Source organism: Trichoplusia ni, chromosome 18, assembly GCF_003590095.1.
Source record: "Trichoplusia ni isolate ovarian cell line Hi5 chromosome 18, tn1, whole genome shotgun sequence".
Classification (NCBI taxonomy): Eukaryota; Metazoa; Arthropoda; class Insecta; order Lepidoptera; family Noctuidae; genus Trichoplusia; species Trichoplusia ni.
The window spans coordinates 639991-659072 of record NC_039495.1 but is presented as its reverse complement, the minus strand read 5'-3'; the positions used below and the strand labels follow the sequence as shown (position 1 = coordinate 659072).

The 19082-nt window shown below is 37.6% G+C and overlaps 2 protein-coding genes across 6 annotated transcripts; one reads left to right on the top strand and one right to left on the bottom strand.

The window, feature by feature from the left end:
* The first annotated feature begins 117 nt into the window (after positions 1–117).
* Positions 118–1942, top strand: LOC113502976 (probable asparagine--tRNA ligase, mitochondrial). The gene is made up of 3 exons (XM_026884759.1): positions 118–350; positions 431–1441; positions 1524–1942. Exons 1-3 carry the CDS (start codon positions 216–218, stop codon positions 1779–1781), a joined length of 1404 nt encoding a protein of 467 aa, XP_026740560.1. The 5' UTR covers positions 118–215; the 3' UTR covers positions 1782–1942.
* A 161-nt stretch (positions 1943–2103) lies between these two features.
* LOC113502975 (pre-mRNA cleavage complex 2 protein Pcf11) lies at positions 2104–18606 on the bottom strand. 5 transcript variants are annotated; one of them, XM_026884756.1, is made up of 16 exons: positions 18188–18603; positions 17886–18100; positions 16680–16811; positions 16425–16601; positions 15756–15938; positions 13096–13212; positions 12188–12863; positions 8625–8781; positions 8070–8365; positions 6389–7972; positions 5897–6227; positions 5427–5653; positions 4965–5221; positions 4630–4812; positions 4264–4438; positions 2104–3981 (listed from the first exon to the last, which is right to left on the bottom strand). In XM_026884756.1, exons 2-16 carry the CDS (start codon positions 18036–18038, stop codon positions 3623–3625), a joined length of 5007 nt encoding a protein of 1668 aa, XP_026740557.1. In that variant the 5' UTR covers positions 18039–18100; positions 18188–18603; the 3' UTR covers positions 2104–3622. The 5 variants fall into 5 exon arrangements, with proteins under 5 accessions (XP_026740557.1, XP_026740559.1, XP_026740558.1 ...); XM_026884758.1 differs by having other exon boundaries at positions 16449–16601; XM_026884757.1 differs by having other exon boundaries at positions 16686–16811.
* Positions 18607–19082: the final 476 nt, after the last annotated feature.

Here is a 19082-nt window from a genome sequence, read left to right as displayed (position 1 = left end):
TACGCACACAAGTAGTGGGTTGGGAAAACCGGCATTTTTCGAAACTTTTCTTTTTCCAGATCATAAACAAAAGCCACCATAGACATTTCAAATATTGATTTGTTTGTTATGACTTAGCCTGTCACGTTTTGGTCTGACACTTGACAGTTCGATGTCGGAGATTCTTCTCAGCTGTTGTTGTGATATTCAATGTTTCATACGGCCAAATTAAATAAATGAACATGTTTCACAGGAGCAATTTATTTAATACACTTAAAAATTTGCATAAATGGACTGATGTTCATAGGAAATACAGCCCCATAGCAGCTGTTTTAGATAAGCCGAACGTCGGCAATGTTACCGAAATAAAGGTTATAATGAATTAGCTTTTGTTTAGAAGTACGTAAATCAGAAATGTAGGTAATAACACCTAATTACATACGTGTTTCAGGGCTGGATCAAGAATTTACGAAAGCAGAAAGACCTGATTTTCGCTGATGTGAGTGACGGATCTTGTGCTCAAAAATTACAAATAGTAATCCCAAAAAATCTCACATCTGACTCATTAACTTATGGTTCCTCTGTCCATATAACTGGAAAATTATCAAAAAGCCCTCGAGGACAATTGGAACTTGTCGCTGATGACGTAAAGGTATTAGGTACATGTGTGGTCCTTGATGGATACCCTTTCAACCCCAGGACAACACATCCACCAGAATATTCACGTCAATATCTCCATTTAAGACCAAGAACGAACTACACATCAGCTGTTTTAAGAGTAAGAAGTGCAGTAACAAAGCACATACATGATTACTTTGCTGCAAAGAATTACACAAATATTCACACACCTATACTAACTTCTAATGATTGTGAAGGAGCAGGGGAGGTGTTTAAAATACAACCAGATAGTGAAGAGACAGTAAAAGCCATGATGCAAGAGGGTAAAGATAAGGATTCTGTGTACTTTGGGTCAAAGACATTCCTCACAGTATCAGGACAGTTGCAGCTAGAAGCTGTGTGTAGAGGCATGGGAAATGTCTATACATTTGGGCCTACTTTTAGAGCAGAAAACTCAAGATCAAGGCTGCATTTATCTGAGTTTTACATGTTGGAAGCAGAGCTAGCTTTTTGTGATACTTTACAACATTTACAGGCAGCAATAGAAGACTTAATGAAGTATGTCTTCATACAAACTTGGAACTCACATGAGGCTGATTTATTTTTAATAGATAAGGAGAACAAGCCTCCTCTGTGGCTTGATAAAGATTTTGTAACACTTACCTATGATGAAGCCAAAGAGATTTTGGAGAAAAAAGGGAGTGTATTTACTGAAGAAGGTATAAATAAGGAGCAAGAGTTGACTCTGGTTGAACACTGCAATGGTCTGCCAGTATTTATAGTAAAATGGCCAAAGGCTATGAAATCATTTTATATGAAGGAATGTTCAGATGACTGTACAAAGGTACACCATTCACTTAGTTTTGCTAAATAATAAAAATCCACTAAAATTTTCACCATTTAAATAAACTTTAAATTTATTTCAGGTTGATGCTCTAGATCTGTTAACACCAATAACAGGTGAAGTCGTTGGAGGCAGTCTAAGAGAAGACAATTATGAAAAACTGAAGTCAAAGCTGCCATCAGATAGACTAAACTGGTATTTAGAACTGAGAAAGTTTGGTAACATATCCACGGGGGGATATGGAATGGGCTTAGAAAGGTTATTACAAGTGTTATGCAATGTTAATAATATTAAGGACACATTGCCCTTTCCAAGATGGCCACATAACTGTAGTATGTAAGTTTATCAATGTTGAAGTCTATTGATCAAGGGAATCACCACACATATTTTATTTTTTTGTGCTAGAACTCTATGGATGTCTAAAATGTTTAGTGACCATTAAATCATGTTGAGATTTGAGAATTTTATGAGATTGTAAATAAATTGAATGAGTGAAATGTTCTTAATTGTTTTAATGCACAACAAACAAATTATTTTTGTGGTACATTATATTTTTTATATTATGGAAATAAAGTGCTACGACGCTAATTTATAGTAAAAACGAATTAACCATTGAGCAACAGTTTTTGCAGTTCAGGGATTCAATTAAATAAAACAGTTACATAAGTGATGTAAACATTTATTTACAAATTGTAAACTAAACAAACAAACCATGTGATTCAAAAGTCCACTTCAAGTGAATTGATTAGGAAAAATGTGTGCTTTCCGATTACCATAAAGTAGAACAAATTAACTTAAAATCTTTTTTTATTATCAATTTATTATTTTTATTTGTTTATAGAATTTTTCAATATTTTTATAAAGTGGGTATCCACTCATGTGGACAAAAAACTCAATGAAATAAAAACCCTCAAACATAGAGATTCTCTATAATTATTTACACACTCACCAATCAAATCCATACAAACAGTGCAAATTAACAATTTGTACCCTTACAAAATATGTCTATATGTACAAACAAAACCAATATTTATATTAACTACAAGATAATCACAATTAATTCATCAAACAAAACTCATATTCGCTGTAAAAATAAGTTGTTAACTTAAGTTTAATATCACATTTCGTTTTCTTTCTTAAATGTAGACATATGGAAAGTAGATGTAGGCAATACACATACATTATTAAGTAAACGAGAGGGGGCAAACATTATAATAGGGATCTAATATTAATATGGAAAGATACAGAGTTTAATATTAAGTGGCAGTTTAAGAGCAGATGATATACTTAGCTTAAAATAATATTATAACATGTCAGTTCTACTTTCCATGTTTCCACATAAGATTGGCTATGAAACTAAGTTTCGTTAGTATTGACGACGTTATAAATAGCTATTACGACTACAAGAGGTAATTCATTAAATTCTTATAATACTGCCTTAATTACTGATGTGATGGGTCAACAATTTCTAGCCTCATAATCTCAAATAACAGCTATTCTAGCTTTACAAGAAATAATCAACTTTACAATAATTGTGATAAGAATAGAAAATAGTTGAAACTTTGGGTAATTTTAAATCTAATTGTCGATTCATCAACTACTGTATTCCTGCATTAATTATTGTGTCGCTAGGAACAATTAATTATTGGTAGCTAAATAACTTCTATATTTAAAAAGAACTAAATTATGTTAGAGAACTAATAATTTGGAAACTTATATTTTTTACAAGAAGTGTGCTCATACGTAATTAACGTACGTTCTATTGAAGCTCATATAAATGATAATAAAGAAATATAAATTACTGTATTTTTATCACTTTGTGCATAGTATTTATGAAGTATGAACTACTGTTTTATAGCCCAAGCTTTAATTAGGAACCTATGAAAAACCTCTAGGCCTAACCTTAAATCAATCAATTCAATGTGAGCATGTGTCATAATATTAACATTACCATCTAATGCAACTAATTCAGTCATTTGATTCAACATTTCATAATTTTCTTTAGTTATAGTCAATTGTATCATTCTGATTTATTGCTATAATTTCGATTCTTGTCCCCATTTGATTATTATGTTTTATAATCTATACTAAACTTGACTATGAGTTTATTAAGTAACAATGAAATATGGACCGTTACATAAACAAAATATACATGTTATGTTGAATTTTAACTAGATAAGACTACATAATAGAACATAGTCCTGACAATTCATTGCCCCTAATGACGGGAGGCTGTCTGCTGAACTGAATATCCTTCATATCGGGTTTCAGCTCGTATTCTAATTCTGGTTCTTCGCCAGGGGGCAATGGTTCATCATCAGCACTAATATCCTCTAACATTTTATCTTCCTGCGGAAAGACGAAGGCGGGTAAGGCCTTAGAGATGTTGATGCGGATGCCTCCCAGCGGGATGGTGTTAGCGGGCGCGTTGGCGGCGTCCAACTGCAGGTTACCATCGATAGATGACTCCACTGTGGCGTGCGTGGTATCGATATTAGTCATAATTGTTTCCTCTTCAGCTGTGATTATTGGCTCGTCATCTGTGAATGTAAAACCATACGTAATTAATTAAAATTATACTCCATTAGCCTTCTTTCACAAATATTTCTTGGTTGTGAACTAATAAACAATTTTAATAGATAAATATAGCAGTAAGTATTAAAAATGACAATACATAGAATACTATTAAGTTTAGTCTAAATATGATTAAGAAATTAAACAAAATAAAAAGATTTTATAAAAGTTCTGCACTCTTTGATGAGACAACGCACAGCCTTGAAAAATAACAAATAGATGTGTAGATTACACCTTATTCAACTGACCTGGATCAATGGGCTCCTGCTTGACCTTAATCTTGGAGTAGTCGATCTCCGCGAGGCGGTCCCTCTCCTTGCGCGTGGCCGCGAGCTCGTCGTCAGTGTCGGCGTCGTCGTCCACCACCACCTCCTCAACTGGCTCCGCTTTGAACACTACGTCGTCCTCCTCGCCCTCATCAATCTAAACACAACAACATCATTATATTTTAGTTATGTAAAATATAGTATTTTTACTTTGTATACTCTTTCATATACTGTTAAATTGAGACTCATGATGTGACAATTGATATGATGATCATTTACGATATTCATAACAACTTCCAAGTGACTACATTGTAGATATTTTAGATATTTATCAATAAAAGAACTTACTTCTACAGACTCCAGCACTTCCTTCTCGGTCTCCACGACTTCCACCACAGACTCATTGTCAGAGTGTTCCTCAACCGTGTCATCCACGTCTTTTATTTCAATAGCTTCCTCTTCATCTACTTTTTCAACAGGCGTGACGTCATCCGAAGACTCTTGTGATGGCTCGTCTTTTGTGAGTGAGGCCTGATTTATAGATATCTTTATGATTATTTTTAAGTATTTGGAAGGTATTGGAGTTTGAAATTATTCTAAATTATTTTACCTTAGTCGTAGATTCGAACAGTTGAAGCATAAGATAGTCTAACTAAATGAAATGATAGATGAGAGTATATTACCTTGTAGTCTTCGAAGCAGAGCGGGTGGTAGTAGTCGTCGCCGTGCTTGACGGCGTTCCTGAGATGCCACTCCTCCTTGTCCTCGTTGTAGAACTGGTGGAAGGTGTCCCCGCAGAGCGCGCAGCAGTGCGTGGCGGGCGCGGACGCGGCGGCGGAGGGCGCGTCCGCCGCCTCCGCGCCCGCCTCCGCCTCCGCCTCCGCCGCGCCCGCGCCCGCGCTCGCGCCCGCCAGCCCGCCCGTCTCGAACCAACTCTTCTCTGGAGCCACGAGATCGTTTCACACATTAATAATGTATTCAGTTACACTCGTTACTTAACAAATTACATGTTTTTTTTACCCTGCATAATTTCCATACTTATTACTTTTAAAATGATTGACTAAATAAAAAAAACTTTATTATCAATTGTTTAGCAGATCGAAAGTTGCAGTGTGTATAGTAACGTAGTAAGTATGGTGTGGTACCTCTCTCCTCCAGGTCCTCGACCTCCTCGTACTGCACCCAGTCGGACAGGTCGTAGTGCCAGTGGCGCGAGTGCGCGCGGCGGGCGGAGTCCCGGTCGCGGCGGTTCTGGCGGAAGTGCCAGTCCAGGTGCTGCGAGTAGCGCACCGTGTGCTCGGGCGGGAAGCGCGCGCCGCAGCCCGAGCACTGCATGCCGCCGTACAGCCGCGACACCAGCCCCGGCTGCTTACTGCGGGCACACACACGCACATGTAGCTACAATGCTACTAGCTGGTGTAATCTTTCTCTAAGAACGTAATGCTTGCTAAATACTTTTAACTGTTTTAATATCACTGTGTAAACCTTGATGTTCGTCAAATTGAACTCGGCACCTAAACAAGGCACTCGCGGGCTGTACCGATAGTTAACGATGAAAACCGAAATATAAGCAACTCAAACTTAAAACCAGATAAAGAAAGACATCAATACTTACACTCTGAAAGTCTCAGGCCTCATGAAATCAACTTTATGAATAATATTTCTGTCTTCCCTCGATTTAGTTTTGACCTCTTCCTTGGCTTCTTCCTTTTCCTTCACGTCATTAGCCACCTGCACAATCCCAGTGGCTACCAACTTGGCGAACAGATCATTAACGTTGATGTTCCCTAGTACTGGCAACACTGGGTTAGCTGGTTTCTCTTCTGATACAGATTCCAAGCCTGGAATGCTGTCTGGTTTTGAGAATAGTGGTTCAGCAACACTATATTCTGATCCTGAGGATGGGACCATGCTTGAGGGCATAACACTGGCCAGCATATCCAGTCCTGTAATATAAAAATATATGCATTTTAGATATATGTAGGTCAGTTCAGGATGCTACAATTAAAATATATCTGTAATGATCTTGAATAGGTAAGGGATATTAAATTACATATATATTAAATTAGGAAAAATTGTACATATTAGAATTTAGTATACTACTAACCTAAGCTTTCTGGATTGATCTCCGGGCTAGGCGTATTCATGGGCCGCTCTACTGGCTCCTTATCCACTTCCAGTGCGTTTTCTGCTTTATTTTCTTCTTTTTTAGTACCCGACGGCACTACAGGCAAACCAACGCCTTCCATTTGTGCAATCTGGACAAGGCCAGGCTTCACGTACCGCGGGAGAGCCGAGAATCTTATAAAGTACTTCTCACTGCCTACAACAATTGGCTTCGGTAGATCACCAAACTCCACTTTAAACGGTTGTTCATTAATTAACACAGTTCTCAAAGAATCTACGAAACGAACGGTCAAAAACTGTCCATTGACTGAAATCTTCTGCACCTTCGCATCTAAGTAAACTGGATGCATTTGTGTTGCATTGACAATAAGATTGATTTTCCCTGCTACTAAGTCTGTGCGCTTCATCTTACCAATATCTACTTGAGGCATGGGACCTTCTAAATGTACTAATCTAGGTTTGTTATCAATAATTACACCAACAGGTTGGCCGCCGAAGAAACATTCGTACCATCTTCCATTGATGTACAGTTCCCGTGTCGGCGCTCCGAACTTAATGTCAAAAACTTGGTCGTCAATCTCCACTTGCTTATATCCTTCATTGAAATTTAATACTATAGAGTCCTTATTATCAAATGTAATCCGTCGACATCCAGGCAGGAATTTAATTTCTCTGGGATCATCCCAGTCTAACATAATAACAGCTGTGTCTCCGTAGAATCTGATTTCTCTATGGACGCCGTCGATTTGAATAGTTTTAAACGGATCTTGGTCAATATATTCGATGACTTTGAAGTCTGTGGGTGGAATAGCGAAGCCCGGTGCTCCTAATGGAGGCGGGGATTCGCTTCTTTCATATGGAACTAAGGGACTTTCTCCTTGGCACATACCCATTTTCGGGGTCGGTAATGGAGGCATCGGCATTGACATAGGCATACGAGGGTCAAAAGGTGGTCTTGGCCCTCGTTTATCGAACTTTCCTCTAAAGAAGGGTGGTACGGGTGGGCCCCTAAACCTTCTTGGTCCATACTCGTCCCCTCGCGGCCTCGGCTGGCCGCGCCACATCGGCGGGAAGGGCCCGAACATCGGCATCACCGGCGGGAGCGGCAACAAACCTTTCGACTTGCCACCGTCTACACCATCCGAATTGACTCTCATGTCAGAATCTTGCAACAATCCCTGACTGTCTGGCGGAGTGTCTAAGAAAACGGAAGGTGTGACTCTTTCGTCGATATCACCAAATCTGTTTCGTTCATTTGGTGAAGACTTGGGGCTCGAAACTTTATTGTTCTCATCTTTAGTTTGGGCCTTTAACCTTCTCTTAGAAAGCTCTAGAGACTCCCTCTGTTTTGCTTCTTTCAGCTTAAGTTTTTCATTGAGCTGTAACACTTGATACATGAGCGTGTTGTACTGGTTCTTATCCAGTTGGCCGTCGTTCAGATGTTCCTTAGCCTGGGACATTATTATGGAAATAGATTTCTTGTTTTCATCGAAATCTTCTTGGTCCTCAACCCTGAGGTCGGCGTCTTCGCCACTGAGTGTGCGACGCCTTTCTCTTTCGATACCTAAAAGCAACAATTACAATAAGATTACTTCTGCGCTTTGATTTCTCAAAATAATATTTAACAACAAACAAATGTAAAGCAAAGAGAAAGGACTTACTTGGTGATTTACTAAACAGCAGAGGCCTGCCTAATCTGTCCTTGCCCTTCGTCGCTTCGGCCAGCTTAGCTCTTACAAGATCTAGTTTTGAGGGAGTCTTCTTATCGTCTCTCTTCTTGACTTCATTCCAATCTCTTTTGGGTGAACCCTTTGGCGGTGATGAGATTGCCATCGCTACGTCGATATCGTCAGTCTTGTCAGATTTCGGTGAAGAGGTGATGGAGGGGGGCGGTGGGGCATTTACCTCTTCCACTTGTGGAAGTTGTCTTAAATCGACATCTTCATTGCCAAATAAGCTGGAAATGTTGTTTCATTAGTATATTAAGAGCTTTAAGTATACAATACGCATTACAGCAATAAGTTGGACATGGTTGATAGAATACGAACCAAAGGTAAAGGTCTATATAACAATGTGAGGTCATTAGACATTGTTAAAATGATGTCTGAGGTTATGACGAGGTTAGAGATAATATTTAGTGCTACATGCCAACAAGTACCAATCGAGGATATTAGTAATAAAGCTACTAGGGAAGATATTACCACAAAGATACTTACACATCAAACTTATCCAGTTTATTCTTCTTAGATTTAACTTCCACAGCCTCAGTAGATGGTCGTTTCTGTGCGACGGTAGCCGCTTTGGCCTCAGTAACCACAGGATGCAATACCCTAAGATCTACGTCTTTAGTTTCAGTCACGACTTCCGGAACACCTGCAAATACGACTTAATCTTTATGACTATGGTTAAATGACGTAAATAAGGTCTATTTTCTCTTGTACTTTATACCGTGTCCCTTTTACCTGGTGAGCTAGCCTGTGACGAATTAACGCAGGCTTTTCAATCAAACCACTAACATTTACTTGGTAGAGGCGTTGTTCCATGACATTTGTCAAAAGTTTGAAGAGTAATGCAGGTTTTTAAATGTTGTGTCCCTAATACTACTGATTCATTCATTATGTTTTATTGAATGTGGTCGTCGTCCAAAAGAATTGATGACTTTATTTTCTCATTATATCAGATGATCTTGTAGTTTCTACAGATAGGTACTGCACTTTATACCAACTTTATGATGAGACTAATATAATTTGGTTTGAACGTGAAATGTATACAGCAACATTGTTAAGGTTCCAGGTTCAGCATAAAAACATTTAACCGTGTTATACAGACAGTTAAATAGCCACAAAAATAATCAAAATAATATTATTTTAGATTATGAATTCAAGAGATGAGAAATACATATTCAACAATATTCAGCCAAGTCTTAAAAATAATAACTATTATAACTAATAACTACAACAATTGCTTCACACATTTTTTTTAATAGAACAGAAAGTTATTTAGACAAGACATAATATATCTTTTTTTTACTGAATGTAACCATTGAACTTTCATTGCTATGTAATAAATCTAGATGATTACTAAATAGACTTATGTAAAAATCACAAAACACTTGGCTTGAAAGAATAATTAACATTAACATCGAGAATACTTAACACTTTTACTTGTATCTACTTAATTTCTTATATAAAATTGGAAAGACATTAATTATGAACAAATTACAGTCGTGAAAATATCTCAATTGAATCAGTGTTATGTTATACACATATAAACGAATGCCTGTACCAGAAACTCTTAACGCAGACTCGTCGTTTTGAAAACAAAACGGAGCTATATACAGTATAGTGCCGTCTCGCTTCCTCAATGACAAGCCTGACAATAAGAACACATAGTAAGCACTGCAAAATTAACAATGTTTTCTACATCATACAATGGCACTTATTACATCTATATAAAGTCTAATTTGGAACCTTAACAATGTTACATGATCATTATTTCACAATACCTAATTTGTTTGTATTATTTGTCTCCTGTTTCACATTTTATATTTAAGTATCTAGTGACTATCGAGAGTAGCTAATATTATCAAGCGTGAATAATCGGTTTGTTTAAATTACTTATGGCTAAAAAAAAAAGTATCTCTGGTTGTATTTTCTCGCCCCTTGCCTTGATTTATATTTTTCAACACGATGTGACGGAGCCCAAAAGTCGAAGGCTTTTGAGATAGATAATTAAAAATAATACTGTAAGCATGTAGTTAAATATGTTTCTTGTAACTCTCACAAAATCCCAGAGCTAATTGGAGTTGAAAAAAGTAGCGTTCCGATTGCAATTTCTTGAAATAATACTTACAAAGAATGTATAGATTGAAAATGAGATTTTTATTGAATTTATAGAGACAAGAAGATTTCGGCCTAGCCAGTCCACAGAGTTCAATGGCTCGAGTAAACCTTTTTCAAGGCACGACTTTCCAAAAATTCACGGTTGACTCATCAAATACGAAAAGTTTGCACCTAGATACAAAGTTCATAATGTTAGAATATATCCAATATATCCAGAAGAATATATCCGTTTTTTCGGCCCAATTTATTTTAAACGGATTCATATTTCAGTTTCCAAGTGAAAGCCAAGGCATTAGGTATGTTAAATATATGATGGTATATGGAAAAAATGTACTTGGTCATATAAATTAAGGCAGTATCCAATTAAACGGCTAGATACAATTTAGGGACTACTAAAAATATGAATATAAATTTTAAATGTTTTATGATAAAAATGTTTAACGTTGACTAAGTTTTCTAAACATGTAGGGACTTGTTTTTATAAGTCGTATTTTAATGAATCATAAGGAAACTGTGTGGTGCAACTAGTAATAAAATAATGCAGCATATACTATGTTAAGCGAAACGGTACAAATCCAATGAAAAACCCGATGTGTATGGTTAAATCTAATTTCGCCATTTTGGTGTGTGGCTATCTTTTCTTAAACAAAAGAGTTCACTATCAAAATACGTAATTATATGTGACAAAAACTATTTTATTTTATGTTTTATGACTGGTATTATCGCAGCAAACATTTTGTTGGCTTATTAAATACCTACTTTTGAGAGTTTTAGGGAAAGCGCAATGGCTCAGTTTAGGAACTGGGGAAGGAAAAAGTAGTTGTAAATACAGAACTATTTCGAATCGGAAAGCCGAATGGGATAACGATTTATTATTAAATCTAACTTATGATAGAATACTTACGTTAATAATCACCATTTTTTCCTCTTCCCTCAAAAAGGCTCGATATACCCACTAAATGCTTGATGCTACTTTACCCCTATCACAATCTAGTCTGTATAACTAGAATAACAGTTTTGGCGGCAAAAGAAATATGAATCCGCAAACACAACCGACCAGCAGTCTTTTTAGCGCGAAAATAAGGAAATTAAGCATTTCCTTTTCGCATTTTTTTGACACGATGGCGAAACGGCACTTTTTTTGCCCAGCACTTTAAACATGACTTTCGGCGCATTTCACTATCCACTGTTGAGTCTACTTGTTTCCACAGATTCCATCCATGATGACGATGAGACATTTTTCTGGTCGGCTTGATTTTTCCATATGACTCGGTGCGACGTCCCAAGAAAGATGCTAAGGATTATCTGATGACGGACGTACTTCATGTTTTCGTAACTATTACGAATTAAGCTTGTGCCTCCAAACTCCCATGAGTTTATTATGATTTGAGCTCTTGACGATTAAGAAACTAGTCGGTATGCCGTAAGAAGAGTAGAAAATAATAACTTATGATAGTTATTTTCTAATTGTTAAAAGTTTCAATTGGTATTGTAGCCTGTCCAAAGTGTAATGGACAGTTAGCGTTGCCAAAGTATGGTTTAGTTGTAAAATTTGTGAAATAGATACGTAATTATGGTATTTCAGAAGAAATAATATGTATTGCGATCGTTTTATCACATTATGAATAAAGGTGGATGTTATGTATGTAATTAATTAATGCTATGCCACCAAACAAAAAAATGTCAATAGTCGTGTCGTGGCTTGCGTATTAATTTAAGCTTAAACTATAATTACTCTCGACAGTCAACTTAGATAATGATAATGATCAGAACTATTTTATTAGAGAAGGGTATACAGTTGCGGCGTTGAAAACACGATAATATGAATAGTCCAAGAGTTAAAAAATATTTTATTTTGCACACAAGTAGCGTTTGCAGGGCGCGTTTTACATCTAGTATCACTGGTCGTCGGCGGGCTACAGTGAGGGATATCTTACTTGGGGGCTCTTGTCGCTCGGCGGGCTCGGGGCTGTCGTCGGGCTCGCGGTTGCGGCGCATGTAGTGCTCCTTGTGGTAGTTGCGCAGCTCCTTGAAGGCCACGAGCTCGGGCTCCGGCGCGGCGGCGGGCGCGCGCTTGCGCTTGTCGGGCTCGCGCCGCCGCTCGCGCTTGCGCTTGGCGGGCGCGGGCGACGCCGGCCGCTTGGCGTCCGCGCGCGGCAGCTTGGGGATGGGCGGCAGCTTGCTGATGCGCTTGGGGTCCGGCAGCGAGTCCACGTAGGCGGGCGTGGGGCCGCGCTCGGGCTCGGCCTTGGGCTCGTCGGGGCGGCGGCGCTCGGGGCGCGGACGGCGCGGGTCGCGCTTGTCCAGGCGCGGGTCGCGGCGCGGCCGCCCGCCCGCTTCGGGCCTCACGTCGATGGTGATGACGTTCTTGCGCTTGGTGACGCGCTCCAGCGGCTTGATGTCGAACACGTTGGGCGCGATGGCGGCCAGCGGCGCGGCGGGCGCGGGCGGCGCGCTGGCGGCCGGCGCCACCACGGCCACGGGCGGGGGCGCGGGCGCGGCGCGGGGGCCGGCCGCCGCGCCCGCCGCGCCGCGGGACAGGCGCGGGTCACGCCGGGCGGACGCCAGCGCCGCGCTCACGGGGGCGATGCGGCCCGCAGGCTTGTTTACCGGCTGCAAGTTAAATAAATAAATTTCACATTCCCACTTATTCATTTCAAATACTAAACATAAACATTTTACAAGAAAAATAAAATGAACTAGTCATATCCGTAACGTAATAGACGCGTCACCGGTACCGATGAATCACTCATGAACACTCGTAAAACGTCTCGAAATAGACATAATATATAAACTTATTTGAATATTTGTTATGAGTGAAAGCTTAGATATAATCTTCACTTACCGGTCCCAGTCGTTGCTTGACAGGAACGCTGTTAGCTACGACTTCAGGCACAACAGGCTGCACACGCGGCGCTGCGGCGGGCGTGGACGTGTTATTCGCAGGTGGCACTGGCGGGTCCTACAACAATATCATTATTATTAACATTAAATATTAAGAGCCTTAAGCGGTTTTAAGGATTCGTAAAGTTTACAAAATGTAAATAAATAATAATTACTGTTTCCTAATCACTTGATATCTTTTTTTTTTAATATTCAACGTCATGTTACCTACTTAACACTAAATAGAAAAGAGGAAATCATCGAGTAAAGATTATCGTGTATACGCATATAATCTTGCAATGTGTAAACAAGCAATGATCAAGTATTGCATAACATTACTATACAGTGAGAGTAGTAGGACGAAATCCCATAAGTTTACAAAGCCAAAAAGAAACATTGCATAACTAAGTATAAAATGTCGACATAATTTAACCACTTAGATAATGAAATTCAGCAAAATCTGCTACTTTAACTGCATAATTATTTATTTCATTTTTGTGTATGAAGTTTATACTGCGCAACATTTTAGTTGATTTTGCTCTGTGAAGGGCGAACATTTCAAGCGAGACTAATTACGCTATCTGTCGCCACAACACGCAATAGTGACAATTTACCGTTTCAAGGCAATGTTAAGCGAAACAAAATTAAAATAACACTCCATAATGTTTTATATTCTGTAGCGGATTCCCTTCTTGTAAATTAATGTACAAAAATCTACCGAACTATTTATTAATCCAGCACGGTCCCCGTGATAGATTAATTGCACATGCATGCGGCGTAGAAACCGAGTGTAGGTGCACACTAGGAATAAGAAAATTGTGCCATCCATTTCAAAAAGAATCCACAAGACCATTATACAGTAGCTTTAATGTTCTCGACAAAAATAATAATATGAGGACGTTGCTATTGTTATCAGCCACCATATTTGCGATCATGAAAACGACTTGATAAAAACAAATAGGTTAACATGACTACATTTGCAACAATTTAAACAATTTATCGATTTCATGTTCCATTCCCTACATAAATAAAATTTACTTCAAGTTTTAACTTGATCATATTCACTCGAGGCCTTGTATTGAGTGAACTAAGCAGAAAAACTGGTTTTACTTCTAATGAGGAAGATACTAGAATTATTATTGTTAGATATCTCCACAAAATAACCATAATCGTCACGTCTCCTAGTGTTTTCAAATACATATCGTGCCTTATCTACTTTATTTCTTGAACATATTGAATTTTCTACATATTTATCCACAAAAGACAAATCGAGCTAATGTTCTTTAAATCCTGCTATTTCACTGTTAAACTTAGAAATATTGGCCGTCAACCTTCGTGAAAGAAAACAACACTATTTAATAATACTATTGAAAATATTTAATATGAAAATATTTTCAATAGCTTTCTACATAATGCGTCGAGTATTTATGCGGTTATTGGTATTATGATAATATATCAGTTTAACATAGCTTGTGAGTCAACAAAACCTCTTGTTGTATCAATTGTTATGTTAGATGTATATGCGCAATCTACTACTTCGTCATCATGTTATTGTACTTCTAGAAGTACCAGATATTTTTAGCGATTTAGGTTTCAGATTTCAATAATATATGAATCATATATGGAAATCATTTGATTAACTATTACAATATAAGCACACCATTAGAAAATGATGTTTAACGCAAGCTGGTATTATCCCAAGGCAATAATAAGTATATTAATTATTAAATAAAAAAAAAACTTCAGTAATAAAATAATGGCTTCTGAAGTTTACGATAACTCTTATTTAAAGAACTACTACTATTGATACCAGACAACAAAATGCTGAAACATCGGAACTACTAACATCTACTTAAAACTGAAGTACCTTTAAATATTGTTGTTTATATTTAACTTTGTTCGCAATAAAATCAGTTGTGGAATACAACATACATTGCGACTATTTATGGACAGGAAATACCACAATTACATGCAAATAACAGGTATAATGAGATCAGTTATATTTATGGCTTTATTGCAATTAATGATAATCATAATATAGAATTTGACCATTTGTTGTTAGAAGACATTCTTTACATGGACATAATGATCTTGTTACTATAATTATTTTAAAGGAAAAGATATTAGTGTTATTTTAATTGAACTAATTTTGTAACATTAAGCAGAACATATTTTGTAATTTAATATATTTAATTAGTGTAATTAATAAATTTAAATATACTTAACTAATGAACTGGCCTCAAGAGCGTTGTTATCGTTCAGTTAATTACAGGTAATCAATAAAAAATTAATTAGTAATGGACACATTATATTTCATTAAAGTTCAATTAATCGTGTATAATGGCGTAAAAGCTTTGAAAGTGCTAAGTAGTTTAGCCTTGTTTTCTTTAGCTCTGAATGTTTGTAAATATACAGTTTTGTTAGTAGGCAAAAAGAGTAGCACCAAGTAAACTACCAGGAGGCTGAAGGCCGACACTATTGGCTTCCAGGGTAAATGGTTACTGATGATCACCTACGCGAACATCGTCGCGGGCTGTTTAACAGCCAATTAAGAAACATATTTTCATCTTATAACAATATATTCGGGTTGTGTTACAGTAAACTTAAGGACAAGTAACATACCTTTTTAACCACAGTTTTCTCAGCGATCTCGACTTGCCGCCGCATCTGCTCGAGTTCCATCTCCACCTTTTTGCGCTGCAACATGAGGAGTTCTTGCTCTTTCTTAGCGAGGATGCTGCGCATCTTCTCGTCTTCTTCCACCGCGACTGGCGCAGGAGTGTTGTTACTCGTTGTGGGAACACTCTGTTAAAGAAAAAGTACTTCAGAGAAAGTTCTTGGGCATACTTGATTTTTTTCATTCAATTGAATCATTGGTGAGACTGAATTTCTTCATTCTCTTGAAGGGTTTTTAAGGGTTTTCAAAGTTTCAAATGTCCCAGGTTTAACCATAATAATCAGTAGTGTTTGAACAGAAAACATAAAAGACAGATGAAGTGAGATGCAGGTTTTGCACCTGATATTGAATCAGGTTTGCTTAATCCAAGCACTAGCTCAGCTCATGCCATTATGTAAGGAATGGGTGTTACTGCTGATATACTGGTGATGTAGCAATGCATGGTTATTAGCAGCGTCAAGCATACAATCCCTCTACCTGATCTAGCTGCAGCAGAATACTATTTACATGGCATTGATAGCACATAAGATCTACCTTGAACCAAAATTTGCTGATGCTATCTAATGCTAGCATATGACTAATGAACATTAAAACAATAATCAACTAAAAAACACCTTTTTCAGAAAATTTGGATTTACATGGATGTTTGACTGCTGCGGCTGTGCTTGTATGGGCCACGCTGGGTCGATCAAGTTCACTTTGACATCCAGCTGATACAGCTTCGTAGCAGGGAACACATCATGCCATGTTTCCCGCAACTTGAACATTTGTGACCTAATTTTCTCATCAACCTGTGGAATATATTCAATTAAGAAAGTGCCAAGAAGGAAAAAAAAATCACAATTAGTTATATGTACAATGTAACTCACAATTACCTGTTTGAACGTCCGAGTGAACATATTGACGATGCTCTGTGAAAACTTCTGTGTGTAAGCGCCACCAACATTCTTGATAATGGAATCAACTAAATACAGTACAGGCAGCTTGATGTCAGGGTGTACCTGTGTAGAGGAAAAATAATGTCTAGTCCCAAACCCCTGGTTGACCAAGTACGGTACTTGTCTCCTCTCTCAAGGTTGTCACCCACTGTTTTTAAATGGTACGGGAAAGAATAAGACAAGAATTTGATTTATCAACCATTTTAATTGTTAATATGTAAAAAATAAATAAGAATTCAGTTTCAAAATGCTTTATTTTCAACAATTTCTTGAATTACAACTGAAAAAGATAATGGATTACATACCCTTGAAGGTAGATAGTGTTATCTGATAATAACTTTTGATACAGGTATCTCCTATTTGATGGAATTAATTATTGTTTTGTGAGATAATTGTATTATTACTACTAAGAACATGTTTTAGCAGGTTTTATGTCAAAGATCAATCAGATTCAATTTGATGAAATTGGATATTGGTCATATATTTTATAGGCAATTTAAAAGTTTTAGACAATAGAATGTTATGTATATATCCCCATTTATCAAGGGCTACAACTATTGTAGTTTTATATACTGTGTAATAGCAATAGACTTGGCTTAGTGACAATTGGAACAAAATACAACATGCTTGTATTTGAACTTGTGCAATAAATAGACATTCTAAGAGAAAGCTTCAGTTAAAATGTTATTGCAATGTAAGGATAGTAGTATTTCAAGATTATTCTTATGCAAAAACAGGTCTTTATGATGAAATCAATACAAGTTACATTTGTATGTTGTCAATGGTATTTATTGAAGAAATATATGACTTGTACAAATACTGTTATTACGGAATTTTGAATCAATTTTATTACCTACAACTTTAAAAGAAACCTTTATCGATAACCGAGCTAGGCTATAATTTGGAAAAACCAACAAGGAATTAGAGCATACGGTAGGAGATACCTGTTTTGGTTCCGACTGGTTACAATGAGGCCGAATTAGTCACACTTGTCATTGTAAACACGTAAAGCACGCATTGAGTAACGTGCGTCATCGTACTGAGAACACTTTCCCATATTCCCCTTATTCTCACGTGACCCTGGCACGTAAACCGACGCACCTCTCACACGCGTAAATTTTAAAAATTGAAATTCACCTTCTCCAAATGCTTTTCCACTGTTTCAACGATAACCCCGGCGTGGTCGATGTTTTCTTCTGCGAGGATCGTCAGCATATTTATTAGCGGTTTGCTGTTGACCGTCAAGTCCGACAAACTCGAGGCATACTCTTCTGCTACTTCTTTCGACATCTTGAACGACGACCCAAGTCGTTGATGTCACCATGCCAAGCACAATCTTCAACTGCACATCACTGTAATTAACGAAACACTAAACTTAATTTCGTTACGTGGTTAGCCAATATGGCGAGGTTTTATTAGTGAACACGTAGTAAACTTACGTTATCGCGAATATCAAAGCACTGAAGACTGTTATCACTTTGTGACTGCAATCACCACACGTACAGATCGCATGTAGAAGTTTATTGGAAAAGAGTCACGTAGTATTATTCTGTTTTCTCCAGCCAAATTAAATACGTATTGACGTAACGAAGTCTGGATGAAAACAAAATGGCGACCACGTTCACAACAAATTCACAATGCGGCGGAGCGCGGTGCGGCGAGCAGGAGGTGGGGGTAAAAAGATAAAACGTGATTGGCTGATCGTAGTGTTGTCCTAAAATAGAACTTCCAATTTTAGAGACGTTAACTAGAGAAAACCACCTTACTAAAACGATTAGCCTACGCGACTAACGTTAGCACAGAGCGAGTGAAGGCAACATCACAATAAAAAGAAGTTGAAAATGGCGTTTTAAAAGATAGGTTACTATAACTAAGTTAGCATTATTAACTTAAGTTTAACTCATCATCATCAGCCTTTAGTAGTGCATGTGCGCCATAAAGCCCTGTCTTCGGCTTGCCGCATCCGGCATGCGCCTGCAGTCTTTCGGAAGTCCTCATCGTATCTGGCCAATGGGCGTCCTACACTGCATTTGCCGAGTCGCGGTTTAACTCAGAACGCAAAATAAACATATTATCTCATGTTTATCTGTTTTTTCATAGAAAATTTACGAAGGCCTACAAATTAATTATTGCGTAAAGAGTAAAAGCATAACACGTTTCTTAATTTAGCTTTCAAGGCTTTCCTATTGAATACGTTAGTATAAAGTTAAACTTGAAAAGGTATTCTGTAAAATATTTGGTTCCTTCTACCTCCGTGCAGCCAAACTAGATATCTTCTGATTCTTCTCGTGGCTCTAATTTTTATGTTTAATAGGTGTTATATATTACTATCTT

What these genes read in the sequence shown, in the direction of transcription:
- LOC113502976 (XM_026884759.1), top strand. Translation starts at nt 216, where the DNA reads ATGAACATGTTTCACAGGAGCAATTTATTTAATACACTTAAAAATTTG. An exon ending in GCAATGTTACCGAAATAAAG is followed by an intron (nt 351 to 430) that starts GTTATAATGAAT and finishes TACGTGTTTCAG; the next exon opens with GGCTGGATCAAGAATTTACG. An exon ending in GTTCAGATGACTGTACAAAG is followed by an intron (nt 1,442 to 1,523) that starts GTACACCATTCA and finishes AATTTATTTCAG; the next exon opens with GTTGATGCTCTAGATCTGTT.
- LOC113502975 (XM_026884755.1), bottom strand. Translation starts at nt 18,038, where the DNA reads ATGTCGAAAGAAGTAGCAGAAGAGTATGCCTCGAGTTTGTCGGACTTG. An exon ending in AAGTGCTGGAGTCTGTAGAA is followed by an intron (nt 4,439 to 4,629) that starts GTAAGTTCTTTT and finishes TGTTGTGTTTAG; the next exon opens with ATTGATGAGGGCGAGGAGGA. An exon ending in GCAGGAGCCCATTGATCCAG is followed by an intron (nt 3,982 to 4,263) that starts GTCAGTTGAATA and finishes TTACATTCACAG; the next exon opens with ATGACGAGCCAATAATCACA.